A 20,802-nucleotide genomic window follows, 5' to 3' on the forward strand; every position below is an offset into this window, starting at 1 on the left:
TTTTAAAACTTTTTTCTCAATTTGCCTGCCAAATGGATATCAATCTGGACACAGTATCTCAAGCCTCACCTGACGTCTTATGTTGGTTTTCTGCTATTATGTTAAAACAGGAATAAGGAAAAAATAAGGAAGCAATAAGGAAGCTAATTTTTGAAAAATGCCTTTTTATGAAGGAAGAATGTTGTGTGGCACTAATTCAAATGTCTTACCTACATCAGAAATTACTTTCTTCTGAAAACTTTATAACCTGAAAAAATTTATTTGATTGAGTCGTGTTCTACACAGACTAGATCAAAATGTGGCTGATCGTACACAGTACCATGTTTTTGATGTTTTTACTTTGAACTAATATCATGTTTACTGTTAGAAAACCCAACAGCATTATAGTTTTCTCCCGGTCCTTTCTCAAGCCTTTCTTTAAAAACTTTTGCAAAAATCTTATAACCATTTTATTTTTCAATCTGCATACCATCAATTTCTCTTGACTATAAATGTCTCTATGGACACTGCAAAACTCCCCAATTTCAAAAACTTTTATATTTCATCTCCATTGCCACACTCTAGGCAATGAAAATGTAAGCATTTATAATGTTGAATAATTTAATGCAATTCTTCTAAGTGCCGTACCCATAAATCAGCTCATTACCTCAGCCTAGCTACATGAGGTGTAGCCAAATGTAAATCTGCCTGCTTTCCTTCATTCCAAACCTCCAGAACTGATAGCAACATATCCTGCAGCTCTGAAATGAAATTTCCAGATTATATTTTCATTTCAAATAAATGAAAGAGTCCTCTCTTTCAGAACACTGGGACAGGACTCAATAAGCCCACAGCACCCAAGCTCTCCTGCAAAAGGCAGTTCAGCAATCTGTGGAATACAGAAGCTGTGCTGTACCCACAGGGTATTAGGCTGGGATGAGTAGCTGTAGTAATTTTACAAACATGTCTGAAGGCCAAGTGACTATGATTGTGAGATTGCTTCAGAGACTCCCTGGACGATTTACCTGGAAGTTTGGAGAATAAACCCACTGGTAGAGATAGATACTTATGGTGGTGGAACCAGAGAGATATTAAAAGAAATTAACGTGGAGCATGTTTTGCTGGGTGAGCCACACTGCACCAAATATAAGCTTGTTAGCCATGTGACAGTTACCAATGCTTTTATGAAATAGTTTTAGCTGTTTAATTATTTATCACTAATGTTACATTGCAGCATATTTATATAATATTTAAAAGAAGACCTAAGTATGCTATTTATTCATGAGAAGATATCCTGCAGACTGAAAGAGTTCGTTGGCACTGAATAAAGTTATTAACAAGTCAAAAATAATTTTATCTTCGTCAACTCTTGCCTTGTTCCCAAGCAGTATGGAGAAACACTCTCCATTTTTATACTTCTAAGCCTAAAACACTGCACAGAATCTCAGGTGACTCCCAAAGTCTATATTGTAACCTACTGTCCTCAAAATCTTCCAGGGCAGCTCCTTGACTCACAAGGATTTCTCCCTTTACCTGGGAGAAGCAACTCTACAGCAGGTGCTGCAGTGAGACCCACGGATGGGAAGAGCCAGGCATGGAGAGCTCAGATGGGGACTCTGCTGAGAGGGTGAATTTTGAGCAGAAGGTCTGCAGCAGGCTCACTAAGGGACTCTGTCACACAGTGCTGTGTCCCCAGCCCCAATCTAAGGGCAATTCTTAGAAGAAGAAAATACAACATTCCTCCTAATCCTCCTGATACAACAGAGGATGATTTTCTTACTGGTATCTTACATGGTTCCTTTATCTGCTCTTGTAGCAGATGCCATGACACAAAAACCAGGTATGTCTGCTGAAGTTTAGAGAGCTTCAACGAAGCAGGGAGGCTGGATTTTTTTTTTTTTTTTTTTTTTTTTTTTCCAGGGGTGGGACAACTGCAGAAAGCCATTTCCTTTTTCCCAAGAAGAGCAAGCAAGCCAAGGAGAGGAAATGGTGAGAACTCTCCAAATACAGTCATGACTAAATACAGCCAGTTGTTATCCAGCACTCTGTCCACACCACCAATAGCAAGAACAAGCAACCATTCCTTCAAACTGTCTCATGGAAGAGCTGGAAAAGCTGGCACATGGTGTGCTGTGTGACCAGGGGTTTTGCAGGCAGCAGGGACCCCAGGCAGTGTCTGGCAGAGCTGTGCAGAGGGCAGTGAGCTGTGCAGCAGCAATGCTGGGCACTCCCAGTACCCAGTGCCACCTCAGTGTGTGAATACAGCCATCCTGAACTTGGCCAGGTAAACTGACACCGAGATATGCTCCTGTAAGAGCTGGATTTGGACAGCCAGGAAAGGAGGGATTTAGTTTCAGATCCACAAAGCAAAACCAAATAAATGTATTCTTTTACATTAGGGACTATATCATTCAGATGGCTCATAGACAGTTCCCAGGAAAATGATCAAGGGACACGATCACCACTTCTTGATATTTGCAAAGAACATTTTGCCATTTGTGTCACACAAATAAATTCCATGAGAGCCAGATAAAAGATGCACACTACCCAGAAAGCCCCACAGAACCTGACATCCAAGGTTTAGATGGAGCAGTGCAGAGCTTCTCAGCTCTGTGATTTTAATGCTGTCTGCGTGACACACAGAAGCAATGTCACCAAAACCAAACCTCATCACTTCCCACTGCTTTCATCAGACAATCCTGAGCTGTCTGAAAGACAACTTGCCTAGCAAATGTCTCTGACCATCAAAGAGACCACGCTAAGATGACTCAGACTTGAGAACTTTGCAGTTACTCCTCAGCTTGGATTCAGTATGAACTAAGCTGCTCTCACTTGCAAATAGAATTTCCTTGCCTAGAAACGTATCTTCCAGGTGAGGCATGGGGAAGGTGCCCATGTACCTGAACAGCAGGTAGATATGGTTTTATTTCTCTTATGATGATGACCATAGACATTGTGTATTAAAGATATTTTGTCCCACAGCATTCTCAATCTAAAGGCAGGACTACAAAGAACAGGTGATGAAGCTACATGAGGCCAATTGAGAACTTCAACAAGAAAGCAAACATTTGCTTATTGCTGATAACTGAAACTCTGAGTAAAAGGTGCTCTCAAAGCACTCTTGTAATTTGGAGTGTGTGCTACCATTTTGATTTACGTACTATCTGAGGAGAAAAACAACTTTGGCTTATGAAAGGAAAAAAAAAAAAAAAAAAAGAAACACTTTTAGTTAAAATAGAGTTCTGCAGTGCTCTGAGTCCTACCTCCCTTAAGCAAGGACATGTGAATGTTAAAGTGAATATGAATCTCATGTGCCTACAGGAACTTCCCTGTGCACGATGTAGAAAATGCAGGTGACCATTGCTACTGAGCCATTTGGCCTTTCCCTGGCCTGCAGCCAGCTGTGGCCTGGGGAGCCTGGAGCAGACACAAAATGCCAATTAGCAATACAGGGTACAAGTACAGTAGATCACTTCAGATGCCAAAACTGGTGATACTGTTACAGCTTATGATTTTTGCATTTCAACAGCAGAGCTGAGAGTGGTATAACAAATTCTCAGATGATCCCCAGGGAAATTAGTTAGCCCAATTCCCCAGGATTCTTTTTATAAAAAGTCACCCTCAGTGCCTATACACTATAAATAGTTATCTGTAACACCAGCAGGGAGATATTTTTTTAAATTCGTGTTTTTTGTTGACTGTGCTGCAATTTCTAGAACAGTTTATTCCACAATGAAAGTAAGAGCTGCAATTTTATTAATACCTTAATTCATGAAAACAAACCATCACCTGTGGCTCTAAGTTAAAATTCAGGTCTCAGTATCACATGCAGAACAACTGAACAGTCAGGAAAGAGATAAAGTCATAAAAATGAGCCCAGAGTCTCAAGCAGAGTGTCACCTTAGGACAGCAAGCACCACTGGACTTTGTCCAGCATGTCTGTATCTCTCTTGCACTGAGGAGCTCAGCATTGGACAACTGGACAAGTTTTCAGTCAACCTCACTGACTGCTCATCCAGCCTCTTACAGAACAGTCTGTCTATGAAAAGCTATTGAGAATCATTACACAAGACTCTCTTCACCTTGTCTGAGATTACTTTTGTGTGTACCTTTGTGAAATGAAACCTTTAGTCACAAGATTGTTTAAAATGCACATTCACAATTTACCTATTCCCCATCCTCAATGTTATAGAAGTTGAAGCACAATGTGTAAATTGAGCTTGGAAGGTTAAATAGTTTTAGCTTCTTTTTGAGCTATTATTAACTTCATTATTTATAAGTCTCTTTGTTGTAATGTTCTTCAGCTGAAGGTTATTGAGCTGTAACTTCCTATCACAGCATCTTTAATTAGGCTGGCTTTTCCCAACACATTACGAAGCCAAGCACGGTGAAGAACAAACTCTCTGATCTGCTTCTCCTGATTTTTGGAATCAGGACAGAATGTTTGCTATTATTCTCTAAATTCCACCTTCTATTCTGTGATGACAAAAGCTGCTGTCTAACAGAAAAGAGAAGGTTCAGACAGAAATAGTTGACATTTCTGTTTTCACCAAGAACAAAATGAAGAGTCTAGTATGATGACCATCTGGCTTTCAGCTGAATCTCTCCGAATGTCTTTTGGTTTAGCTCTTCCTATGTGTTTAAAGCTTTAGCTGTAAAGTATTCCCGACTGGTTTAAGACTTCTCTGATGTATTAGCTGCTTTCTTTGAGTCACTGGATGCCTGCCATTTGTTTAGAGAGGTGAGAAGTCCACTTAAAGGTAGCACATGCCTAAAATGCCTTGAGGATACTCTGTGCCTCTGGCTATTTTATGTCTTCGAGATGACTTTGTGGTGGTCTTGAAAGAGCTTGGTGCCTGAGGGCTTCTGCTATGATTTTGTCTCAGCAGATTTTGCCTTTAGAGGAGACTTTTCACCATAAAATCTAAATCTTGCATTGAAATCTCCCATTCTGGATATTTTGAAATAAAAAGTTTATCAGTCTTGTCAGTTCACATGGAAGAACCTACCTTCTGTTTGCTTTCTTCACATACTTTAGGTGTCCCTTTCCTGAAATTTCCAGGAACTATTATACACATTACTGGATTGGTGGATTTGATGTGATTTAACTGGTAAATAAAAGCTAAATGAGAAAAAAATTGACTAAATATATATCCTACTTAGTTAAGTAAAAAGTAGTTCAGGATCTGATCCTGTTAACTACTGACATTTGTGCAGCATCTGAAATACACAACATTACTTCCAAAAAAGAGTAACAGTCCAGGTGAATCAAGGTGACCTTTAGTAAAAACAAGTACCTACAGTACAGGGGAGCATGAGCCTTTCCACTCTTATTAAACCACCAGGGATTGTCACTGCCATCCAGAACACCTGGAGCAGCTAATAAAGTTAACAAAATGTATAATTGAGTCTTCTGGTCTATTTTAAAAGAGACAGGCAGGCATCTAAAATAATTTCCTCACCCACCTGACAATTACTTCTAACTTTTAAGGCCTCACACTAACATCTTGTGTGAGGTCATTTACACCTCTGCAGGACATCCCTGGTGTAACAGCTGGTCCATTCAGATAGCATTAAAGGATCAGGGTATGGAAAATTGCTCCCCAGCATGGTTTTTTCATGATTGGCTTCTCTGTCTTTCCCTGAAGCAATAACAGGACAAATAGATGGCACATAGAGCTTTTGTTTTCTGCAGTTAATGCCAGCTCAAGGAAAAGGCCACTGTTTGCTAGCCAGAGCACCTATGACAGCCCTGACACAGAACCATAACAACACCAATGCCAAAACCAGAAAGCCTGGAAAATGTGCACACTGAGTATGGTGTGCCTTTGAAACAGTATTTACTATTTATTTGTTCTTTAGTCAGGAGGGATGCACATCCTTTTTCTGCTTGTCAGGAGACTGCAAAGCCAGACAAAAGGGCTATCCCTGGGCACAAATTTTAATCTAGATGCTGGAGATTCAGCTCAGGATGATTACCATGGATTTGAATTCACATGAGCTCTCTTGTCTTCACACCTGTTGCTTGCAGAGCTGCCCTGGCTTGCTAAGCCACGCAGGGAATACATGCAGGGAGTCTGCAGACACAGTCCCAGACTCTACAGGTGATTCCAAGTGGGCAGATGCCTATTCCATGCCTGCCAGAAGCGATCCTTCACCAGTCACCTGTGCAGGAGAGCCACCTTTATCTCAAACAAAATAACCATTTGCAGTCTGTACACAAACCTTCCCTGTGCAAAGTGCAGAACAAAAATTATTTGCAGGAGCTCTGTGCTTTTAGAATTTAAAGGCATGGAAGAACACTGGATAATTTATTCTGATCTTCTCAGTATTGCAAAAATTTCACTTTTGTAACTTGAGCTGCAATTGATGCTTTTCTTTTGACTGAAGTAGAGTCTGCTTAGCTGGGGGCTAAACAAAAGGGTACGGAGCCTTTAAGTGAAAATGACTAGAAGCACAAAATCCACTAATTCTCTTCCTAGTCTGTCCCAGTAATGAATCACCTTGGTATTAGATAGTGGCGTATAGTTTCCCATATGAATTTATAAGGATTCAGTTTTTATCCACACATCATCCCTCTGCTTAATTTAAAGTTCTTTTAAATTATACAGTTCTTCTCCCCTCATAAAAAAACCCACTTATGTGCCTAATCCACTCATCTTCCTTCCAATAATTTAAGTCAACTGAAATGTTCAAGTTTCTTATTGTATGGCATTTTCTCCAGGTGTCTAAGATTTACAGGTTTTTAGCCCTCTTCCAATTTTTCAGAACACCATAAAAAATATGAATGTGAGACCTGACTGCAGTATTCCAGTGTCAGTCTCACCAATATAGGCACAAAAAATTGTCTAGCTTCTTATTAATACTCCCCAACTTAGGTATTCCAGCATGGCATTAACTCTTCTGACTTTATGCTGAATTTATGGTTACATAAATAAATATTATTTAGAGCCTCATTTTGGGAACCAGAGTCCCTGCTTTTACAAGCAAGCCTGCATTCATCTTTATTGCAAAATTTTGCATCTGACTATGAAAATGTGCTCCTTCTAATGGTTCCAGTTTACCAAGAAACCCAGGCTTCTCTCATATGCTTGCTCTGTCCCCATTATTATCCTGCTCCACCCAAAAAACTTTCTTAGCCTAGTATTATGAGTCCCTATTTATGTTCAACCATTAATGAAACCGTAAGTTTCCTAACCTCTCATAATTCTTAAAACAATTGTTCAGCTCTCACTTAAACTTGTGAACAATTAAACACTAAATGTAACTCAGTTTTTGAAAGTAAAATATCCCTTGTACTTAGAACTCAGGATACTGGAGCCCTGATGGTTAATTACAGTAAAAGACACGTGTTTTGGAAATGATACCTTAAAAAACATTATTAGGAAAAGATAGTAGGACAACTAGTACATAACTAGTACCCAGTACTACCAACCTGAAATTTTAAATCAGAAAAAGCCCTTAAAATAAAGATCTGATAATCAATCATAGATCAATCAACACACCAAATGTTTTATCTTTTTTCCTGGCTGCTCCTGAATGAGTCTGATTCCAAATCAAACTACTCAGCTGAGATGCAACCTGAGCAGACCTGGCAAGCAAAGGGTGGGTTTAACTGTACAGTGCTCAGTCAGATGCAGGGGTCTCTCTGGAGCTGGATCCATTTTCCATCAGTGTGCATTTTATTTTCAAGGTGACATAACAGCAAATGCCTCCGGTCTGGGGATGATCACCCAGTTATCTGCTCCTGGCACAAGCCAGGAGAGCTCATGCCCTGAGAGGCAGCACTTCATGGGCTGAAGAACTGTCTTAGTAGCTGAAGTTCACAACCACATTTAATGACCACGGGGCTGGGAAATAAGCCCAAACATGTAGTGTCAAGCTTTGACTTGGGTAAAACTAGAGAGGGCATGAATTCTTCAAAATGTCCCCACTCCCAACTCCTCAGGTGGCATTTCAGCATGTGTATGAAGAAAATGTCAGTGTCCTCCTCTACCATTTTTCAGATGAGCTCTCACTGGCCTACATACAATTAATCCTAGGCAAGTGAACTGCTTGCACAAAAAAAGGACTAAACCCTCAGGAAATTTGATGAACTAAAGAATAAACAAAATATCTGTAAGACTTGATTTTCAAGGGCATGAATCATCCACAGCTTACACTTGAGAATACTAAGCAGGTCTGAAAATTGGGACAATTGCTCTGTTTCTGCTGTTAAGTTGCTGCCTCAGCTTCCCTGGCCTTTACATCACCCTATAGCATCAAAATACTTTAGATGTGGTTTTTACACTGGCGTACTGAGAGTTCATTCAAATCGTTAAAGCACCTTTAGGGAAAATTGATCTGTTAGCTCTAAACCTAACCTCAAAACATTAAATCACAAGAAAGGTTGGTTTTATCCCCAGAGAAGCTAGTTTGTCATGTGGTTAGACATGTCAGGAAACAAATCTGGTGGGTAAGGCAATCTGCTGGTGTGAGCTGGCTAAGCTGAGCTGGCAGGGCAGAGTTTGGCCCAATCTTGCCTCAGTTTTAAGTGACATTGCTTTCTGTGCTCTACCCAGCCAGCCCTCCTCATCATGCATACTGAACTCAATACCTGCCTATCTGCTGGAGAGATTTTGCCTGTCACATTTCCTGAGGAGACAACAATGCAAAACACGCTCTATCCCAAAGAAAAGCTGCACTTACTCGATCCTCTTCTTCTCTGACATCTGGCATGGTGCTGATGCAGAGGCTGACAGCAGTGATGGCAACAAAAGAGATTGAAATACAAGCAAAGATCTTTCCTGGGATCCCTGAGTGGGGGTTCTCCACCATGTCCCTGAGCTTTCTCATGCACAAACCCAGCCGGCTGCCGTCCTGGAAGGCACGTTGCGTGGCTTCGTTAAACACCATCTCCCTCTCAAACAGCCTGGCCTCGGCCGCCTCTTCCTCTTTCTGCCGCAGCCTCTTTTTGCAGCACCACTCCAGGTGGTCCTCTTCTATCCCCCAGTACACAAGTTCCTCCTGGAACGAAAGAGCGCACATCTCCCTGAGAAGCCTCAGCTTCCCAGCTGTCAGGAATGTCATGATCGTTCTGAAGGCACTAGGGTTACGGTCAAAAAAAAATTCATTGCAGCTAACATCGTAATCATCGCAGATGTCCATGATCTCATCGTAATTGTTGCAAGATTTCAGCTTCCCAAGCCTGGTCAAGGGGCAGTTCTCCAAGGTGGTCCAGGGAATTTTGTACTTAATGCCACCTACGTTGATGATCACAAACCTGGACCGGTCATCCAGGCGGGCTAAGCAGCACAGGTCTTCTCCAGGGTGCAGAAGTTTGGCCTTTTTGTAGAAGAATCCTTTCTTGGTTTGCACTTCACACAGGTTTTCCAAGTTGTTGAAGGAGCGGGAGCTGAACTCAGGATCTGCATTCCCAGTGAGCAGTGCCATTTCGTGGTACATCTGTTGAGTCCATAGGGAGGTTGAGGCTACTCAAACAAAAGCATCTGGAGCTTGACCTGAAAGTATATCTGTAAAACAGAATTTTAAAATTACAAAAAAGTGGGGCACTCTTCAATGATAACAATCCCATCTGCTCCCTCCCAATAAACTCTCCACTATGGCATTCCTTTCCCCCCATTATTTTAGGGTTACCTTTGCTTGACAGTTACTTGGGGAAAAAACTTATGCTACCATCAGGTCAGAAGCCATGCTGTTACTTCTAGAGGGTTTAGTCAGTGATTGAATGGAAACAAAATCAGTGTATCACCATTTTTAGAAATTTCTAGAGGTTCAAGCTATCCTGTACATCAATGCATACTAGAAGAGAAATCTAGTCATTTGTTTATATGGCAATTTACACTTTAGCAACTTAAAAAACTTAGTGGCAAATGGTTTTTTGATTTTTTTGGCCCATCTACATTACGCTCCTATTACAAAAAGCCTATAGGAAAAGGGTAAAATGGATATTTACCGTACAGTCAGAAATGTGATGGCAGAAATGTGGGTAATTCCCAACCTAAATTCACCAAGCCCAGGAAGCAATAGCAATGAATATGTGGGAGCTGAGGGCATGCTGAGACTGAGCTCAAACCAGGGCTTGCCTGGGAGCTTGGACCTGCTGGAAGCTCTGCCGTGGGTTTGGCTGCAGCTGTGGACAGGGCTCCAAGCAGCCTGTCAGCAGCTCTGAAACAGGAGATCAAACCTCTCAATGAAGCTGGAATTGACCTGGCTGCTGTTCTTACTTCTGGATAGCACAGAACCCAACTGGTCACATTTAGAAGGAACTATGTGTAATTCCAGGATTTAATTTGTGCCTCCTGCTTATCCCTCCTTTACCACACCACAATCCACATTGCTTCCTTACTTTCTCTAAAGCTCACCACATGCATTCTTCAAAGCTGTCTAAAGCAATACTGGGATGTCTTGAAATGCTACCATGTAATGGCATTTGTGAATCACCCAAAACTTTTGGAATTGCTCAAACACGAAGTAGGAAACAAGAAGTCAGTGTAGGATGACTGGGTCTCCACACAAAGACCTAGGCTGGGAGTGGATGCAGCGATGGAGAACGATTTTAAGCAGAGGATGGAGAAACGGAGAAAGAGCTGACTAGTGAAGAACTGAAGTTGTTGATGACAGAATGGTAATTATGAGGCAGTAACCCCACAATTTATAAGCAACTGTTCTCCAATTCCCTCTGAATTTCATGCCTTAACAGGGAGAGAACAACAAACAAATGGGTGCTAGGAAAAAACTGGAGAGCATATAATTTCACATTCCCAGAGGAGCTAGTTCCTTTATCTTTAATCAGCTCACCAACTCTTAGCTCATTAGACTTATTCAAAACGATCTCTGACAGAGACTGGTGAATACTTTAAGTCACAGCCCTGAATCACCCTCTGAAGTTCTTACCAACCACTCTCTAACAGCAGTGCAGTAACAGGGGTACTTTTGCTTCCACATTTCTATGAGGATCCAGTCCCTCAATTTCAGAACAACACTTATATCAGATATTTGTAAAAAGCCAGAGAACAGTCACTTTACATGCAAAAAGCTACAGTCACCTAAATATACTTTGCAGCACCGTGAAGATTTCAGAAGAGCAAACGATGCCAAAATCTCTCCAATTTCACTTCGTGGAAAAGAAATAATTGTTTAAACATCTGTTTCTACAGGGCAACGTGAGCAACAGAGAGGAGTTCATCTGGCTAAGGGCCAGTAAAGGGCAACCCACACTCTGAGGAATGGGTGCTTTTACAGCACAGCCCTGAGTGCAGCTGGGATTGCAAATACCATTACTGTCACAGCGAGAGCGCACTGTCAGCACGGCATATGCTTTAAGGATTTGGTCTCTTGTTGCTTTCCCTTGGTAAGATAAAATATTCACTGTCACTACTGACGGCTCTGTGCTTTTGTTTTCATGCCTCACTTGTTCCACAAGTCAACATACTAAAAGGAGTTTACATTATTTTAACATCAAGGCCAGGATTTGTGTTTTTTCCTCTTCCCCTGTGTAGCATAAAGGGGCCAGATACATTTCACACAACTGCTTTGAATCTAATCTTACACTCACTTCTTCCTCCTTCTAAGCAGCAGCTAACTCAATATGAAAATCCATAAGCATGCTGTTTGCTACAAAATCATGAATTACAGAGGGTTGGTCTTTTATTTTGTGGATATAAAATGATGTTGCTTAAATCCAAAGCTTAAGAAAGCAGCTATTTTGGGGTTTTTTTTTAATCATTAGTGGGTAAATAGAAATTAAAGTGGCCCGTGATTTAACAGGTTGATTCTGGACAGTGGACACCAGATGCCAGAGTTCAGTAACTAAAATAAATTTTCTGACATCACAGTTCAACATCCCAGAATTCATAATAGCTGGCACCATTTGTTTTGGAAATCTCATATTTAATCTCAGATTAAAAGATAAGCATGTGAAGACAGTTGTATTTATTATTCTCACTTCCACCTTGTGAGCTGACTGCCCAAGATCAGGCTCAAATGTCAGGGCAACAGCTTGTGGTGGCAATTTAACTGTCCTATAGAAAACCAAAATACTGTGGGCTCCCAATTTGGCATCTATCCTGAAAAGTAAAACAAGCCTGGAAGGTCTGCTTCTGATCTTATGTGCATGGAATGTATCATGACTTTCAATAAATATTAAAGGGTGTTTCAAAATTATGTAGGTCTTAAAATACTCTCTGCATGCCAGGGTTATCTAATGTATGCACATGCCTGCAGTAAAGCATCCCATTGAAGATTAACATTAAAAGCCAATACTTCCAGAAATGATACTACATTATCATCCAGTTGGCATTTCTACTATTTAATCTGACACATGGGTGCATGTAAGACTATTAAAACACAGTCTGGAATAAGCTGCCCATCACAGGGATGAAGGACAGAATTTGACTCTATATTTGTTGTTCATAATTTTGAAGTGCTGTGGGAGAAATGCTGTATGAATATTTCAGTTTGAGGATCATATACAGGGTGGGTCACACATTGTGTGGATTCTTTTATTTTTTTTAAAGTATAGTCAAACAATTTTTATTCACTAAGAAGTACTTTCTTTGGCCATCTGTGTATGCACATGTTTATGTCTACACACACACACAAGTTCAGCCACATTTTGTCAGCAGCAGACAACCGAGCTCCTCACAATAGAGGTATTTCTCATCAAAGATTCAATAAATGTCAGAAGCACAAAACTGCCTCTTTTTTTTTTTTTTTTTTTTTTTTTTTTTTTTTTTTTTTTTTTTTTTTTTTTTTTTTTGTTGAATTATTTCCTCAGCAGTAGAGAGGGCTATTTCTCTGCTTACTGCTTTTCCACTTTGCCTGCTTCCAGAACTGCTCTTCACACAAACATTCTTCATTATCCCATCCTACCAGTGTCGCTGCATCAAAGTCACATGTGATTCTGCATGTGGCTCGCCTGCCTCAAGCTGCCATGGATAAGAATGAAAAATGGGGCAAAATCATTCCTACCAAGAGGCTGAGCAGCCTGGCAAGGAGAGCTTGGAAACAGTGATGAAAGGGAGGTAGTGGTGGAGCAAAGAGTGCAAGGTGACATGGCAAGAGAACCTCGTGAGGAAGGGTGGGCACATAAAGTATGTGCACATAAATGAGGGTACGGGAAAGGGTCATGGGCAGAGAGCTCACATCTCTTCTGAGAAACCACCTGAGCAGGCGGTACACTAAAATAGGGGGGACAGGGAGAATTCAGAGGTCTTTGTGCAGTTGCATAGAAGATGTTACTCTGAGGGTGGGCAAATCCTTGGAAAGAGAATGCTGAGAGGTGGTGGAGGCTCAATCCTTGGGGATATTCAAAACCCATCTGGACAGAGTCCCAAGGAACCTGTTCTAGCCAAGGCCACTCTGAGCAGTGGCAGATAAATCAGAGGAACTCTGGAGGTCCCTTTCTACTTGAATAACTCCCTGATTTTGGGAATAGTCTCTTTTTAACTGCTGCTGTAAATTCCAAAGTATTGGAAGTTTACATCTGTGCTACAGTAGCAAGAGGAAGCTGTGAGACCTTTCAGTAATTAATATTTTAAGATTTCCTTTGTGAAATGAAGCACATTTTGACAGATAACAGGTAATTGTGTAATGATTTAAAGCCACAAACATGAAACATATATTAGGGTGACCACAATTTTTCTCTCAATTCCAATGAGAGTTGAGTCAGTGAATCTGTTCTGCAGCACTCAGCCTTTTCTAGTCAGGGATGTGCTGAAATCTGGCATTGCTGCCTGGGACCAGAGCAGTTCCCACTTCTTACTGTGACCTGATTCATTCACAATCACTTTGATACTAAAGCTTACACATGCATTTTGTGATATTACAGCTAATAGTGTGAATGAAGGAGCTTAGGAGATCCAGGTTACTCTTGTATTAATTACAATCCAGTAGAACTTGGACTCCAAATAATGAGTCCTTGCCAGTCACTGTGGAAACATGGAGAAGAGAGCACCTGTCCATGAAACTTACAAAATGCAAAACAGATGGGGTGTGAGAAATACATATATTTAGAAAAGACCCCGAGCAAACCCCAGCAAAACAAAACTGAAAAGGGGACTGGGAGGATACAGTAAAACATGCAGCTTAGCCTAGAAAGCAGCTCTATGGGATTTGGATAATTAGCTTCTGAGTTTGTCCACACTGAGCATGATTCTGGCTCCCTACATACTCACTATCACAGAACAGTAGAATAATTTATGCTGGAAAAGACCCTTAGGGGATCCCTGAGTCCAACCATTGCCCTGGTATTGCCAAGTGCACCACTAAACCACATCCCAAAGTGCCACAGCTACTTTTCCAAGTGCCACATCAGGACTTCTAAATACCTCCAGGAATGGTGCTCACACACTTCCCTGGGCAGCCTGTTCCAATGCCTGACCACCTTATCAGTGAAGAAATGATTCCTAATACCCAATGAAAACCTTCCCTGGCACAACTTGAGGCTGTTTCCTCCTGTCCTGTCTCTTGGTTCTTGGGAGAAGAGACTGAACTGCACCTCACTACACCCTCCTTCGAGGGGAACTGCACTTGGACACAGACAAATTTTACATATTTCTGTATTTATTATCAGTAAACTTAAATGTCCCTAACCTCCTAAGCCCCTGCTTAGGGAAGGCAATAGGTCAAGAAGTTGAAAAGGCACTAAATTTTGAACAGCCCTTCATTTTGTCTGTCTCTCCATCAGTGTAGCAGGAAGCAGTGACACCACCTTACACACCTGGCTGAGATGTCCCCATCTAACAGAGAAAGAAGGATTTCTTGCACAGGTATGGAGCACAGTAGCTAAGATAGTCTTCCAGAGAGTGTTTGGGGGCCTTGAGGAGGTGCTGCATTAGTCAGATCAAGAAGCTCAGGAGATTTGGGCTGTCATGAAGGTGGCAAAGTTCAGCATGTGAAGCTGGACATTGCTGCACTCTCTGGGTTTACATTTTCCTTAATATTTTCCTGAATGTTCAGTGTCGGAAAAAAGTAATAATTTTCTTCTCTGAACATCCCTCATCACATTTAGGCCACACTACATAATTAGCTGAAACAATTCAATTTGTTAAATGGAAAAATTAACTTGACTCAACATTAATTATTCTGACATACACCCATAGCTATTTGTCTCCATTAGACAGCTTATGAGTTATCTTGTGTCACTGCACTTGCCAGAGTTCTACAGTGAAAGTATGAATATTGTGACATCTTTAAGAAATCAGGGATTTGGTTCAACTACCTTTGTGAAGGCATGGGATCCTTACCTTTATCTTCATAGCTAAACCCAAACTTATTCTGCATTTCCACAAGCTTTTCGTGCCCATTTATCTTTGTACCCTAAATAGCATCAAACTATTATTTCTGTGAAGCTATTTGCACACTTCAGTTGCACAGCAGACAAAGGCAGACATGCAAGGTAAAATACAGAGAAAGCACAGTTTGTTTTTGCATTCTACCCAGAATTACAGAATTCTGTTTAGGCTAGTGAGCTTCAAGATTTCACAAAGGTCCTAAAACATGCATTTCACTTAAACAGAACTATAAATAAAAAACAAGCAGAGACTACAAGGATTAGGCAGAAAAGCTTTTCCCCACAGAATTATTACTACTTACAATAAAAAAGAGCATAATCTTCAAACCATGCTTTATTTCTTTAGGTGAATTAACCCTCAGTTGGTTACCAGAAAAACAGGCTTGTAAAATGTGCTTTCATCCTCAGTTCTTATTTCCTGAACAACTGAACAGACTCCAAATATGCATCAAGTGGATGATGTGCTAAAGGGAAGGGACCTGAGAGCAGAGCTGTACCTCCCAGACTCTGGTGAGATTAGATTGGACATGGAGATTTGTTTGATCCAGTTCCTGTTAACTGCAAGCTTGGATTAAGTATACAGTGTCAAGAGCCTAAAATTAAAATGTTCTGTCTGCACTTGCTTAGTCAGACATTGAGCCCTGTGAACACAGTACCTTTGACCCTTACTGGCAGCCACTGGATGGTGAAGTTTTTATTCTTCCACGAATCACACACAAGTTTATTTTAGGAGTCTTACTGATTAATCCTGCTAGCATCTCATTTAATCAGCCATTCTTGATAAGGTACTATGAGTTAGTTGCCAACCTTAGAGAGTTCTTTCCCTGTTCTTAGATTGTTGTATTTCAAAATAAAAAAATCATCAAAATCCAGTTTTTAAAGTATCTGCTCCAGTATGATTACATAGCCACAGCTGGCCTAAGATACAATGTGAATGGCACTATCAAAAGCAAAAGTGACAGACTGTGTAGTACTTTAGAACAGCATTGTTTATCCCTCTCACCCAGGAAATTAAACAGATTGTCTCATTTCTGTTGCCAAAATTCGAAATGCACAAAAAACCAAACAAGTTTTGGTGTCTTTAGAAATCACAGAATTATCAGTCAAGTGTTCCAGTTGGTCTGCAGATCACTGTGGGGGGAAAATGCAGTTTTTAACACGAGCTCTTCTCCTAAAACTGATCTTTTTTTTCTGATCCATCCTACTGGTTTTTGCAATTCTATACTTAGCAGCTTCCCACCCACATGATTAATATACTTGATTTTGTACAGCATATACCAACAGGATTTCTGACTAGAAATAAGAAGGTTTGACTGTGTGATGCCACTCTTGACCCAGTTTCACATTCAGAAGTTTCTAAAGATTTTCCCTGGAGATCTTGCAGACACAGCTCCCAGGGACATGGTTTAGTGGTGAACTTGGCAGTGCCAGGTTAGCACTGGGACTCAGTGATCCTAAGGGTTTTCTCCAACCTCAATGATTCTATGAATAAATGCTCTTATTAACTAACTGCTCACAGATTTCAGATGTGGATCTAGCCTTTTTAATTTCCACATGAAATCCTTGGCAGAAAAGACAAATTGGATACAGATGCATCTTGCTTTTCTTGTTAGCTTGAATTAGTGAACACTGGAAATTGTGTGCTTTCATTGTTTTTTTGAAGATGATGTTCCTTGTTCTCATGTGTGTTTCATAAATCAGTTGTGCACTGACCTCAAAAATATTCCCATCTCCTCCTAAACATAATTCTGCCTCTGAATTTAACATGATTTCAGTTAATTATTAACATCATTGCATAGAACACCTTTTAAATTTAGACTCATTAAGACTGTATATTTAATCCATGGTTGGAGTTAACAGGAACTGGATCAAATAAAACTCCACATGCAACAGAATTATCTCAGAGAGACATTGGTTAAAGGACAGCTCCTGGCCTAAAGTCTGTCCACTTTAGATCATCACTCTCTCTCTGCAAATCTGGTGCTCCCAGAGCTTGGGTGAAGTGACTCCTAAGCAGAGAGGGGTTCTTAACTCTGTGGCATTGATGCCCTGAGCACTGGGACTACTGACACTGCTAACAACTGCTGTTTGGAGCAGCAAAAATTACCTGCCCTACCTGCTGTGGACAGAATTCAGGAATCTTGTCCTCCAGATGAGTTTGTAAATGAGAAGGTGTTCCAGATCTTGCTCTGTACAAAGCTTGCATTTCCAGAAGGAATGACCATCACTGCCTGGACTGGGAAGTTCCCAGAACCCTTCACTTCTAACCTGTGCAATCTTTACCCAGAAACATACACGTTTTGCAGCTTTCAGTTGTGGAGAACTGGAAATACTGCAGCAGCTTGAGGTTAAGTTAAAAATTTAAAATTCATGCTCAAATAAATAGGAAAACTAATACTATGACTGCAAAGAACCCCTCATGTATTTATATAAATTTAACACAATCTTCTGTTTCAAAATGTCACTTTCATTACCTCTTCTGTCCTGAATTCCTCTTAGACAAATGTGGTAGTAACATCAACTTTCCCAACAAAAGCTGACACAACAAAGCAACAGCACCTGTGTGGAAGCACTGATTCTTTTGGTTCCTGGAAAGGTGGGAGACAATTTATATTTTTTTCCCTCTAACAGGTAGAGAGAGGTCTTTGGCAATTTAGGTTTACAGATGCATTTCCACATCCTTACCCTGCTACTGAAGAGGATGAAAATGACCTGTAATAGTGCAAGACATCTCTGTAATTTCTCTCACCAGCAACCCACTCTCCCCTCCACTGAACTGCCATTGCTGTATCCAGTAGAGAAACATGAATTCACTACACACACTCACTCACTCAAAGGATCATCTGATAATGTTACCAGTTCTAATGTTTCATAAAGAACCAAAATGATTAGAAAACTTTGTGCTTTCTCTAATGCAATTATTTCGGTCAGCTCACAGACCGAGCATGTCAGCATTTTTAAGACCTTGTTCTCTATAAAATTTCAATGGACTTATTTGCACAACACAGTGGGAATGAATGGATTCCACTGTGAAGATGATGGCTTTACAATCAGGTAAAATATGACTGATCCAGTTATGTGCAATTATCTTCAGCAATCACACTGAATCCTTCATAAATCACCTCTCCTTTCAAAAACACTGGAACAGATAGGAAGGCTGACAGGCTAATTATTCACGTATGCAATAGATGAAAACATTTCACTGATACCTTGCTGGAGAACGTTGACAGATCAGATGTCATGCAGACACACTCTGATGTAACATTTCCAGAGAACTGCTGGAGTGACAGACGTGTGAGAAGCTCAATTCTAAGACCAACTCCCCAGTCTGGAGGTTTTTCACCCAAAAGGTTTATAGGTACCAAATAATAAGGTGAGCTCTTGGGGCAGTGAAAGCAGCCAGTAACATCAGCACTATGACAACAATCCAGACCTTTAAAGGATGCTCAGCATGGCTATTTATTCACTAATTGTTTATGAAGTTGGGCTAGCAAATGAACAGTTCCTGTTCTCCATGAGAGAGCTCTCCTCTGTTCAGAACTCCTTCAGTTTCTGCCAGATTGCTCACCACTATTCTACTTGCAATACCAGCAAATACACTGGGATAAAATACCACTAAGGAATTCATTTTACAGCATCACCACTACTGATAGGATTTCGTTGCTGAGCAGTTATTTTCATGCAGCAAAAGGACATGTTGTTACTCATCAGGCATACATTATTCTGCAAGTGAGACAAACAATAAATCACTGCCAGATCCCAGTATCTCTGGCACACTCCAAAGCTGCTGGTTTCTTCCCCTGTGCTGTCATGCTTTAAATCTTATTACCATCAGAAAGATGATGAGGAACTTCCAGTTACTTCAGCTCACTGCCAGCTGGCCTTCCCTTTCCGTGAGGAAGGCTCCATGAGCTGCACAGCCTGTGGTGCTCACACTAAGAACTCAGGAGGGATTAACTCAAGAGTTAATTTTGGGAGGTGTTTAATGTTTGGGAGGTGTTTAAGTTTCACTCCAGGCCTCATTCATGGTTTCCTCATTGCTTTTAACGTGCCCTGCAGGTTCCTACTGCAGTGCTCAGAAAGAGAGGCAAATTGTGGGGTGTTGTGCAGACACACAGGCAGGCTCTACACCAGCAAGAGCACTGTGACTATGCAGACAAACTCACCCCAAATCTGGGTTACACTAGAGAACTGTGCAGAACTGTCACCCCAGAACTGAGCCTGCAAAGGACAACGGGCCCTGGCAATTCCATTGCCAATGGGAAACGGGAATGTGACCAAGATGCTGAACTGGGACAGCAGAGCTGAGGAAGTTGCTTCTTCATTCCACCTTTACCTGACTGGCCAGTCCATTGTGTAGCTAAGTAGATATCCATGGCTATTTCACTTTGAGCAATGGAAAGCTGCTCTCACCTTCTTGTGCTGCCAGATCTGACGGGCTCTCAAAGAAGCTGGAGACTGGCAAGTGTAAGAATAATTTTGCACCTCTTTTTCTTTCCAACTGTGCTCCCTGACTGCCAGAGGAGGCTCTCTGGAAGGTGCTCTGCAGATGAATAAGCTGGTCTAACTGATCAGGTTGTGTTTGCTAGGGCACTGCAGTACTGGCATAGTCACGGGAAAGAAGATGGATGTTCAGCTAAATGAGAAAGATCACAGAATGGAGGAATTTCAAAGGCACTAACAAAAAAGCTGGGCTCCAGCTCTATTCCAAGACTGTACTTTGGTAAATATAAGGTTTATCTACTACACTGAGGAATCTGGAGCATGGTCTCTACAGAAACTCTTCAGTCTCCCTCCACAGTGACAGCAGTGAACAGAAGTGATTCTCAGGCACAAGGCTTATGTGATCAGTAGCTCTGTATATTTGTATCATGCAATACAGCAGAACATCCCAGATTCATCTGTCTCAATTTTACTTATCCTAGGGCATTTGTTCCAAACAAAACTTCATTATTCTATTATTGATTTTTTTTTTTGCTAACAACCAACCTTTACTGTTAGCATGAAAGATACACTGAAGAAATAAGCAACAAAATAACTTCCATTCTCCCTCCTCCTGAAAATTTTAATTAAAAGACATCTCATAAAATATGAATTCAATTCCAATTTGCTTGCTCATCAAGTAAAAAGTAAGCACAGATATCACCATCTAAAAATCTGAATAAAGATCAGCAAATAAGTAGCTAAAAGCTACTTAATGAAGATGCTCAAAAAGAATGCATGTAATCTGATTTGTACTGCATAATTCTTATTGTATTATTTATTTTACACTTCAGATGACCTTATTTTATTTAATGCATTCAGCCTCAGTAGCTCACTGATACAGAATTATTTAGTTTAAATTCTGATTAAGCAGCTGCTCTCCTGTTCAATCAGTGCCCTTCCCAACAGCAAAAATTTTATTTTGCTGGTGAATATACAAAATTTTATTTGGCTGGTGAATACTTCTATATGCTGACAGCAACTTGAAACCCATTTGGTCTCAGAAACCTTGTCATGAAGTCATATGATACTCCACAAAGCCTAGC

At 40.7% G+C, this 20,802-nt stretch overlaps 1 protein-coding gene across 4 annotated transcripts in view; it reads right to left on the reverse strand.

Annotated features, from left to right (window-relative positions):
- The window catches only part of KCNG2 (potassium voltage-gated channel modifier subfamily G member 2), a 51,432-nt gene that overhangs the window by 13,535 nt on the left and 17,095 nt on the right, over positions 1–20,802 (reverse strand). For 3 of the 4 annotated variants that reach the window (XM_079299736.1, XM_079299737.1, XM_079299738.1), the window contains one exon: positions 8,668–9,491. In XM_079299736.1, the coding sequence (XP_079155862.1) occupies positions 8,668–9,423 (756 nt within the window). In that variant the 5' untranslated portion in view covers positions 9,424–9,491. Of the gene's footprint in view, positions 1–8,667; positions 9,492–15,576; positions 15,691–20,802 lie in introns of those variants that run through there. The other variant, XM_079299739.1, reaches the window with a different exon arrangement.

The sequence above is a fragment of the Erithacus rubecula genome, assembly GCF_903797595.1.
Source record: "Erithacus rubecula genome assembly, chromosome: 3".
In the NCBI taxonomy this organism is placed as follows: Eukaryota; Metazoa; Chordata; class Aves; order Passeriformes; family Muscicapidae; genus Erithacus; species Erithacus rubecula.